Here is an 11,011-nt window from a genome sequence, read left to right as displayed (position 1 = left end):
AGCCTCTTTCCATCCAAAAACATGCAAAAACTATGAAAAACCAAATTCCCATTTCCATTATTTGTAGATGTGTGTTGTGTTACGCACAACACACGTATATTCTATCTACACCATCTACTCCATCTACACCATCCCCTAGTTATGCTACCATAGGCCTAGACTACACCGAGCTCCTCTCTCGTCCTCTCCCTCTCCATCCATACTTATTCATATCCCATCAATGCTTGTAACTAACTTTGCTTCTTCTCTCTCCCTTAGTTTTGTGCTTTTTTGTCTCTCTCCTCCTGTCACTTTCTGCAGGTATTTCTGCCTCTAGAGCTGCAGAGTCTGGATCTGTGACACTCACTGCTTCAATTATTATTATTATTATTATTATATTTAGTCTTATCATTATTTATCTTATTATTAGCCCTATTATTATAACTATTAGTTTTATTATTAGTCTTATTATTGTTATACATCTTTATGTGGGAACCCTCCCCCCATTCTCTTTCAACCCAACTGGTCAAGGCCTACCATGAGCTGGGTTACAAACTGTTAAGAGGGAGTTTTTCCTCACCACTGTCGCCAAGTTCTTGCTCATGGGGGAATGCTGGGTCTCTGTAAATATGACTATAAAGAGGTCTAGACCTGGTTTATGTGAAAAGTGCCCTGAGATAAATTCTCTTATGATTTAGCGCTATATAAATAAAATTGAAATGAACTGAATTGAACCATGTATTTATTGTGTTTGGGTCAAATTTGACCCGTTTTCAAGTTTAGAGGTGTGAAAGATATTTTTAATTTTTTCTGATCAAAACAAGGCTTCATTACATCCTCAAAAATGGCCTACTGAATACAATAAAACAATTTTTTAATCATTTTTCTTTTAAAAAAAAAAATTCCTATATCAAAAAAAAAGTTACATCTGTGGTGTTATGGGTGAAATTTGACCCGGTAGTAGTTATTGGTTGTTTATGCAGGGAAATACATAGTAAATGTTGCCTAACCATCATGAACAACAAAAATTACAACAAAACAAAAATAATAAATAAAATCATACAATAATAGTATTATAATATTGTGTTATTATATGAAAAGTATATTTCATTGACTTGAATTCAGTTGTAGAATGGCACGCAGCAAATACAATCACACGCACACATACAATCTGCCTTTGAGCTTGTTATACCACAGCCTTTAAAAAAAATCATTGTTGACATGACCAACATGAAGGGGAGACGAGTGTTTGTGAATAGTTGGAGGGAGACTGTCACATGCCATTTCAATACTCAAATGGGGCTGCTGATACTTGCAGGGGTATCCAACACAAATACAACAGGCCACTTCCAGTTTATGAGATGCTGAAACAGCTTGGGCTATTTTCCATGCTACTATATGTCACTTCAAACCTTTAATATTTTTTCGAGAGTTTTTTTATTTGACAATCGTGAGACATAATTGGCTCGTAGTGAGGACACACTTTAACCCATAAGAGATGTTTGGGAACAAATGGGTTGGATGCTTGCAACTGGCCTACAATCCAGGGCCTGAGGTCACGGTAGATAAACAGCTGGTCCCATTCAGAGGTTCTGGGCACACTTTGGGCCCCTTAATATCGGTCAATCATCATTTTAATGCCACATCCTATCTGTGTATTGTTGCTGATCATGTTTATCCCTTTATGGCCACAGTTCACCATCTTCCAGTGGTTGCTTCCAGCATGATAATGCACCATGTCACAAAGCAAAACTAATCTCAAACTGGTTCCATGAACATGACAGTGAGTTCAGAGTACTTCAGTAGCCTCCCCAGTCACCAGATGTGAATCCAGTAGAACACCTTTGGGATGTGGTAGAAAAGAAGATTGGCAGCATGAATGTGCAGCTGACAAATCTGCAGAAATTATGTGATGCGATCATGTCAGCATGGAGCAGAATCTCAAAGGAATGTTTCCAACATCTTGTGGAATCCATGTTACAAATAACTGAGGCTGTTTAAAGAGCAAAGGGAGGCCCTACCCAGTATTAGTATGGTGTTCCTAATAAAGTACTTGGTGAATGTTTTTCTGTTCATTTAATTTTCATTTTTACATTCTGTCTAAATTTTCTGTCTCCCTCTCACCTTCCCTCATCGCCTCTTTAGTGATGGCGAGCATACCTCCAATCCAACCACCTAATCAGAAACAGTAGATAAACATCAAAATGTTGAGAGGAAATATAGTGGTGATGAAAACCTCTCTCCTCATAAAGATAAAGAAGAAAACAGATGAGGATAAATAGGTCCCAAAATAGCTTATTTCATTTTTTTTACAAGCTCAGCACGGACGGTGTTTAGACAGTACAAAATGAGACTGATGCAAAAAATGTATAGAAAAATATGTCACCATAAATATGTGTTTATGTACAAGTTATGTACAATATACAGGACATTATAAGTTAGAAAGATGTGCAGATTACATTCTATACACACTGGCAAGGATCAGAGCCTGAGATTGACTGTAAACATAACTAGTATCCCAAATATGGGAGCACATAATGCTTGGCTTTCCTCTATCACCATACACACTGAAAAAACAACATTGTGTAGCAGATACTGCGTATTTTCACACTTTAGTCTAGATTGACATTCTACTCTCCTCAAATCTTAAAATCTCTGTTTAACCTAGTGTTGCTAAATTTTGTAAACCTTTAAGTGGGGAATATCCTTTGAGGGCCTTAGTGGTCACAAGGCATATAAAGAAATATCAGAGATATAAGGGCAAATAAAGTCTTGAAACACAATCTTGCTGATTTCTAACACAAAGAAAGTGTATCAATGTTTCTTGCCTGTGTTCTCCCACTGACTACTGATATTTTTTTACCTCTTACCATCTATCACATTCCTTAGTTTTTTCTACTCTGTAATATCTCATACACCCTTTAAAATGCAGTTTAAAACCAATTAGCTGTGTATAAACAGTCTTTTTAGGGAAAAAAAGTCTACAGTCTCTCCAGGCCTTTCACAGGAAAATGGAGAGGTTCTCAGTCATTCAGTTGTGTGTGTGTGTGTGTGGGGGGGGGGGGGCATGCTCTTTGGTACCCCTCAAAGTCACCATCCTCCAGCCCATCCTCCTCATCGTCATCTTCACTGTCAGACTTGTCATAAAAGCTGATGGTTGCCTGAATGGGGAAGTTCCTCAGTAAGGCCTCGCCATCACTGTATAAATAGTCAAATGACTTGGATTTGGGCCAGAATAGCCTGTTTGAGAGAGAAAGAATGAGCTCTTGTTAACAATCAGGTGCTCATAACCACAGGCATGTAAGTATCAAACACATGATCTCATGTGGTTACCAGGTAATCTAGCAGTAGTAACTGGGAGGGTATTCTTGCTTGTGTTTAGGAGTAGAAGAGTTAAATAACAACAAATAGCTTAACGTGAATTGCAGGAAAGTCAAACTACACTCTTCACAAGTGTGTTGTCGATTTCAAATATGATTTCTATGCTGACATAAGGTAGTGTCCATATGTAGGAATGGAAACATGTACAAACAGAGAGGATACTGACCTGACAGGGTGCTGGAAGGACTGAGGTTTCCCATTTTTCACAAAGCAGCCTGGCACTGTTGGTCTGGAATAAGGCTGAGGGAGTCGGAATCAAAAGGAGTGAGTAAATTTTGTCACTGTTTGAAAAAAACATGAATACTCCAAAATTGGTGAGTTTTAGGTTTTGCTCAGTGTATCAGCGATTTTGTGAATTCAGGAAAAAAATATTCAAATCCTTCTCAGTGAACTGAAAATGCACTGGTGCCATGTTAAAGGCATTTTTTTGGTCCCTGAAACATTTCTGGACATTAAAGTGACTATAATTGCTATTTTTCAAAAGCAAACTATCAAATGAAAATTTGAAAACAATGCGACAATGAGAAAGGTGTCTCCGGTACTGACAAACCTAGCTGAATCTACAGCTGTCCTCAGCTTTACAGAGCTTTGTAGTGAGTTTCATCTCATTTTTTATCTGTCTGGATCACAACTTTATTGTTTTGGTTCACTCTGTCCACTCTTGTAGCATTGTCTTCAGCTGCAGCAAGCAGCTGTTTTCAGAGAAAAAGCTTTAAAAAGCCACTGCTTGCTCAGCATCAAACAGCAGACAGACACAGTTGGAGGCCAGCTGGTGAACATTGTGGAGCATTTAGCAGCTAAAGATGAGGATATGTAGATGATGTGTTCACAGGTTTTTTTTTTCTGCTGCACCCAAGGGGGAAAAAAAAATCTGTTATTGCAGGCTTAAAGATTATAGGAATTTTTAAGATTAATTTGTTATTTAAAAAAGCAAGAAGGAAAGAGGTGGCTTTCTCTCACTATATTTTGGTCTTTACTGATAAAATAAAAGGCTAATTTCATGATAATAATAATAATAATGATAGAAATAATAACAGATTCATCAAGTTACTCTACTTTACTTGCCAATTGTTAGAAGAGAAAAGACCACGTGAGCCTTTTGGTCATGTGCCAGTGCAGTTGATGTTGAAAATTAAAAATCGTTTGGCAAGACTGGTGTTAATTTCCCACCCCGGTGTCACTGTGTGTGTGTGTTAGCTTCCCGCCTGTGTTAGCATGCTAGGGCTGAGGACAACAGCCATATACCTATGTGACACAATATGTGCCTCCTCTATAAAAATGTCATCTATAAATCTTAAAATTAAATGGGCAGCCACTCCTCCTGTCACCCTGGCATTTTACTCATCCAAACTTCTTTATTGGTTTTGTAGAGAACTTTTGAAAGAGGTACTAAGGTTTGGGTAGAACTCTTACTCTTATTCTACATTTTTTATTACTGTTTGTGTTTTAAACTGCCCGTGTAGGATAAAACTTGTTTCAGAGGCGTGCAGGCATGCTGTGTTAAATCAGTGGCGGGGCTGCATTGGGGGGGTGGACCAGTGATACAATCCAGGAACTGCAGTTGGAGAAACAGATGAATGCATTTAAAGGCTTACCAAAACAATGCACAGCAGTTTGTAATACTCACAGACAGGAATTTAAAACTATTTTATCTTTCACCGCGATAATCGTGAAGTTAACACTAGAAATAGTGTTCATGTTCTGGCAGCACGTGGTTGCCCAACATCTTACTAAGACACTTTAGGTTGGTTTTTCCTTTCATTTGTCACCTATATTTATTTTACTGGCCAATGCAGCCATTTGACAGATGATGTTGCACTGCAGCAAAAGTTGAGCATTGTTTGCCGGACGATCATGTGTTGTTTTGCTGCAGCTCCCTACACTGGTCCCCCTGCTGTGCCGACAGACAGGCTGCATTCGAGTGAATGAGAGAGGCTGCATTTTTTCACACAGGGCTATTGTCAGACTGAATGTAGCCTTAGAGGGGAAACTACTTGATGCTGACACCTTCCTTACCCCCTGCTGCCATGCAGCTAATGATGGAGTCCACATGATTGACTTCTTCAACTGCCTTGATGTGCATAACAAAGCACTGATCAGATGTGCATCATGATACATTTTGTTTTGCTTGTTTTGTCTGAAATTTTGTCTTCCAATACAGCTCATGTGATATTGAGAACCAAGAATATTAAACAAAAAACTAACTGAAAGTTAATCAATGATCTTAGGTCAGTGGAGGTGTTGTAACTTACATAGGACAGCTTGCTCCGTGGGCATTGCTCTGGTCCATCCCTGCTGCTGGATAACCACGGTCTCCACAGTGAGGTCTGGCTGCAAGGAGGGTGGAACACAATGGAAGACTGATTAGAACAGAACAAACCATTCAATCATATCCCACTTTTAAAGGGTCTAAAATAAATCAATTTGAAGTCATAATTTGCAGTCAAACCGATCATATGCTACTGTAAACACAGCTCAACAGACACTGCAGAGAGAAGTTTTGTTTAAGAGACGTTCTTTCTTTCTAGTTTTAGACTTAAGATATACTCCTCCATTTGTAATAGTATCTGCACGTTAATCAAAGATTTAGAAAACTTTTTTTGTTATGACAAGACTCCAGCAGACATATTCATAAGAAAACACAGACCCAAGTAGGACTGAGGACTATAATCCTACATTATATATTCCTATTTTCCAATAACGTTAACATCCTATCTTTGACTCAAGTTCAGATAGTAAATTGTCTCGTGTTCATTTCCCCCACAAGCAACTCTGGTGATATACCATAAAAATTCAGGAAAGTAATCTTCTCAATAACCGTTACTCGTCCTAAGAAGCCTGGCTGTAACTTCAGTTCTGATAACCTGAGTAAAGCTAAGTCGAAGCCGTTGTTTACACTACAGTCATGTAACTATGTCAATAGCTACTTTCGCCTAGCAACCATTTGGACTCTTGTTTAGCTAGTTATTTGCTTTGGCGTTAACACATCTTACACAAGATATGTACCAATTGAATAAAGGTGTGTTTGAATGTGCGTCGGTGAACGCCGTTAGTAACTAAAAACTGCTGCGACCTACAGTGATTAAAACTACCATTAAGTTGCTTCGGCTAAAGGGCTTTATCCATTTTACATTCAAACGAATACGCTGGCTATAGCTAAGAAGTCTTTCATCAGTACCCTTTTCGTCAGAATTAAATTACAATCAGTGATCAACCCTTAAACTGGTACCTACCTGCCATTTGTGGCCGAGCAGCTGCTCACTGTCAGCGAGCGCGACCAAGGTACTGCGCCGAAAGACGGCTGCTTTAGGACCAGGCATGCAGAACTCATTCTTTTGGCTTTGTCTTCTGATGAAATTCGACCAAAATACTTATGATTTATTTTTTTTAAAAGTGGATATCTTCGTTTGTCGGATGATTCCAGGTCTGTTCCCTCTTATGCAAAACTGGACTGTAGCAGCTGGATCGGACTTTGTCTGTGGCCGGCAGAGCTGTGGAGCTGTGAAAGAGGAAGAGTCGATGTCAGGGGTTTATAAAGCACTAGTGCTCGGGGGGAGGGGGGGGGGGCAGTTCCTCTGGGGGGCACTCATCGTTGACTATTTTAGTATATTCATCTGATTTAAAAACATTCCGGAGAATATGATAGGATGATTTTTTGAATTTTAAACAACGAAAGGCATCTTTTAAATGTATATAGGTCTTACGGATTTTAAAAGACTTGTGAAACCAGAATCAAACCCACGAATCCTTGTGTTGCAGGGTATAATGAGGCCAGCAGTGATACATTATCTTTACTGATCCCAGAAAACAAATGTGGTTTTTTTTCAGTGCTTACACAAAAATGACTGGTTAGAACTCACAAGAAAAACGACGGTCAAAAAAGTATTACGGGGTACAAAATGTAAAACTATAGGAAATCTAAGCATATCAAACGTTCACAAAAGGTGTACAAAAGCCAATTTATAGGCTCTACAGTAGGCTACACTATACTGTATACTCTGTCAAAGGGCTGTTACCTAGATGTGTAACCTAAATAGCAAATCGATAAGACAATGGTATAGGCTACAGAAAATAATATAAAATTAAAGAAAAAATACAAGATGAAGTGTGCAAAATGAAGGCTAGATCAGAGCCAAATCAGAGTATCAGTAATGCACAAATTTCATATTTTCCTCAACCTGATGAAAATTCACTATATTTTTTTATGTATATATTAGGATTTACCATGTGGGTATATAGGTCAAATAATCCTATAACATCAATATAATGCACTGTGGGGAGTAAGTGACCTTCTTTTAAGCCTGCATTATGACTCTGTAGTTTCTATAATATCCATGTAGAGTTTGTAGCCTATAGTGAAGAGTGGCACTATAATGATGTAAGGTACTTTCTAATGAACGATGCGACTTGATGTAGATCTTTATAAGGGATGGGTGGTTGTGTTCTCAATCGAATTTTCTCTTGTCAATTAGTTTAATCTTGCTCCCTGCTGCCTTTCTCACAGATGGTGTCGAACTTTTCTCCTCGCTGTTTTTACAGAAAACCTGGCGGTTGGAGATTTCTCACCGCTCGCAGCGCTGCACTGTTTGGAGGCGAGAGGGGAGGAGGCTTCACACCAAACTGCTTATCAATGGCAGTAGCCACGGGGTGCATGGATGAGGGAGCGTCGCAGGGCCAACAGTTTATGTATGTCTATATATGTGTGTGTGTGTGTGTGTGTGTTTGTGTGTGTGTGTAAAACGTGTTATACACCCTCGTTTTCCCATTAGTTTATCAGTATTTCTTTAATCCACGATTTAGACTAGACCCGTATATTATATAGCCTATTACATCGCAAATGTCGAAAAGTGGTTTTTAAATAACACTGGCTACTCAAATACGTTGGTTTATTAATTTCAATTTCCCTCTTTTGTTCCTGCAATATTCTTATTTTTAGAACATGGACTTGGTATAAGACACTGTTCAGTTTAACACCGCTTGTGCAGCCCGTTACAGCGGGTGTGAGGATCCTCACTCGCCGCCTGCTCTAATGGGCACTAAAGTCCCTAATGGCCCTTTCATGTGGAATAAACAAAGCTGTCAGGGGTCAGCAGGTGCCACGTGACGCCCGCTGAGAGCCAGAGAGTAGCAAACTGGCGCAAAAGGCACAAATGGGCCTGATAATGGGCTAAGTAATGAAATTGTATAATAGAGATACCTCCGTGCACAAACACAGGCTCCTTCAGTCAAATGATCACAAGGATCTGTTTTTAAAGCTTACAGACACTGCGCTAATTCTAAAATAATTTAATATAATAATTACATGGAGTTTCAAATATAGCTAAACAGGGCTTAATTTGTGCCGGATCCTGCCTGAACAGGATCCCGGACCCCCCAGATTGGGTCCGACATCTATTTGATTTGGACCAGCACCTCCTTTGTCACTATCACAACCTGTAAATAAATTTTGTGTAATATTCAATGTTATCTGTTCTGTCATTCTTCTATTTTCCATTGAAGTTACTAAATCGCTTGTTTGCCTATTTTGGATGCATTTTAAATCTGTTTATGATAGAGAGAGAGCGAGAGAACGATGTCAATCACTCAGGTCAAAATAGCAAAACCAACAAAATTACTAGCCGAGACACCTGTGACTATTGCTTAGCTGACAGCTCACGGTACTTGGGCTGAATCAATTTTTCTGTACTTCACTGCAGTTGCACACTCGTGGACTTAAGGATTCCGGGAAATGCGTGAGTGTTGAGGGCTGTCCAGATCTACAATTCATCAAGTCCACAAGGAACCTTAAACTTTCTGCGGTCTTCCAGTCAGGGTGAAGGCTTAACCAGACTTGGCTCAGAAAATTACCCATAATCCATCGCGATATAAGAGTGGCGATATAATAAACAAATAAACAAACAATAAACAAACAAATAAATTGCTGTTTTGCTGTTTATATTTTTGTTGTATAAGTTTATTGACCTAGTAAGGCTTCATATTGCACAAACAGCACATGGACAGGGTGAATTATTTCGATTTCTTATAATCTGCATAACCAAACGGGCAAAGGTTGTTTTTTTTCCATCTACGGTGTGAGGATCCTCAATTGAGGGTTTAATATTGATATAATATTGTATTTGGCAGCTTATATAAAGGGAACACATTTAACCTCACATTCCGACCAGATCAGTTCTGTGAGTGTGAGTTTGAAAGGTGCATAGTTGGATTCAGCCTTAGTTCGGTTTCTTAGCCTGCTGCCTTTTGTGGTTGTAAATACAACTTTCGGCCCTATCTCTCATTGACAGTCGATGAGAGATGCAAGCCGTAAACAGCTGTTTCTGTGCGCCACCCCCTGCTGGTTTTGAGTGATTATTGTGAGTGCTCTTATTATTAAATGTAAATAAATAATAAATAATGCTTTGTTTTTGATTACAGTTTTTTTTTGTTGGGTTTTATCAGCTAGCACCTCGGCATTGTCCAATGTGCTCCAGGCACTGTGGATTTTTTGATGACATTTTCTCTCCCCTGACCTTGACGGGACATAACCCTCTCTGTGTACCAGAATCTCCTTGTTTACAAATTAAGCACTTCATATAAGGGATAATATAGAAAAATTAGGGATAGCCTATTACAGAGTATCAAAGGAGATGCTAGAATAGGACAACATACCGACAGGAACCACCAGAAATTAAATACTTCAGTTAAGGTGATGCTAATTTCTGATTAGCACCAATCCAATATTTATGTTTTATTAAATAAAACACTAATCAGTCAAAATAAAACATTGATCAGTCAAATGGTTCACTGAATTTAGTAAGGCTACATTTTGATATGGTCTTGTTTGCTTTCTTACCAGTAAGATTTAAACCGGTTTTATCTTGATGCAGTCAGGTAAGCAGCTAAGTCAGAGCAAAGCATCAGTCTTCAAACAGCAACATCATGAATCCAGAATACTTCTATTAATTTTGCCTGTTTAGTTTGTCACCCTGTTAACTATACATGGAAACATTTAAAAACTTGTGTGGTACAAATCTTTATTTATACCTTTATTTACTTTGAGTCCTTTCTTTGGAATCTCATCTTTTATCATGACTACAAATTGATTGTGTAGCTGACTGTAGTAAAAAAGACAAAAATAAAACGAAATGAAAAAGAGGGCGTTTTTTTATTTTTTCCCTTTCAGAGAGGGTTTGGGTGTCATTTTCCATAGATAGCCAGAGTTTTTTGTAGATCACTTTACAAACTTTACAAACCTATCTTTGTAAGTTTCTCCATCTTCTCCCCCGTCCTGTCCAAGGTCATACCCAGTCTTTGACTGTGCACCAAATTGGAGACCAGGAGCAAAAGTTCATCCACTCGTCCAAATGCTCTGCTCTCCATGGCAGAGCCTTGGAAAAAACAAGGAATGGTACACTTGTTTACCCTTGCTCATCTATGTGTGTGTGTGTGTGTGTGTGTGTGTGTGTGTGTGTGTGTGTGTGTTTACCCCCACTGTTTTCACATTTGCTGACAGCACAAATAAGGTCTCCTCCCATATGCTGAGCAAGGAATGCTGCTAAACAGTGACCAACTGATCTCATGTCTATTGTGTCTTCGGTGCATACTTCCTTTTTAGAGGAGGCAATATGAACCTTTATTTTAGTTAATCCTGAGAGTCAAATTCATAGAGAAC

The 11,011-nt window shown here is 38.8% G+C and overlaps 1 protein-coding gene across 3 annotated transcripts; it reads right to left on the bottom strand.

Annotated features, from left to right (window-relative positions):
- Positions 1-1,786: 1,786 nt before the first annotated feature.
- Positions 1,787-6,850, bottom strand: LOC120802751 (protein ripply1-like). 3 transcript variants are annotated; one of them, XM_040150866.1, is made up of 6 exons: positions 6,594-6,850; positions 5,613-5,691; positions 3,527-3,600; positions 3,061-3,219; positions 2,104-2,154; positions 1,787-1,821 (listed from the first exon to the last, which is right to left on the bottom strand). In XM_040150866.1, exons 1-5 carry the CDS (start codon positions 6,689-6,691, stop codon positions 2,121-2,123), a joined length of 444 nt encoding a protein of 147 aa, XP_040006800.1. In that variant the 5' UTR covers positions 6,692-6,850; the 3' UTR covers positions 1,787-1,821; positions 2,104-2,120. The 3 variants fall into 3 exon arrangements, 2 of the variants coding, with proteins under 2 accessions (XP_040006800.1, XP_040006799.1); XR_005709263.1 differs by having other exon boundaries at positions 1,800-1,821; positions 2,104-3,219; XM_040150865.1 differs by lacking the exon at positions 1,787-1,821 and having other exon boundaries at positions 1,884-3,219.
- Between the last annotated feature and the right edge of the window lie 4,161 nt (positions 6,851-11,011).

The sequence above is a fragment of the Xiphias gladius genome, chromosome 17 (assembly GCF_016859285.1).
Source record: "Xiphias gladius isolate SHS-SW01 ecotype Sanya breed wild chromosome 17, ASM1685928v1, whole genome shotgun sequence".
In the NCBI taxonomy this organism is placed as follows: domain Eukaryota; kingdom Metazoa; phylum Chordata; class Actinopteri; order Istiophoriformes; family Xiphiidae; genus Xiphias; species Xiphias gladius.
The sequence above is the reverse complement of the archived record's forward strand: the minus strand, read 5'-3'. Positions and strand labels throughout refer to the sequence as shown.

What these genes read in the sequence shown, in the direction of transcription:
- LOC120802751 (XM_040150865.1), bottom strand. Translation starts at nt 6,691, where the DNA reads ATGAGTTCTGCATGCCTGGTCCTAAAGCAGCCGTCTTTCGGCGCAGTA. An exon ending in TGCTCGGCCACAAATGGCAG is followed by an intron (nt 5,692 to 6,593) that starts GTAGGTACCAGT and finishes CCCTCCTTGCAG; the next exon opens with CCAGACCTCACTGTGGAGAC. An exon ending in CACGGAGCAAGCTGTCCTAT is followed by an intron (nt 3,601 to 5,612) that starts GTAAGTTACAAC and finishes CGACTCCCTCAG; the next exon opens with CCTTATTCCAGACCAACAGT.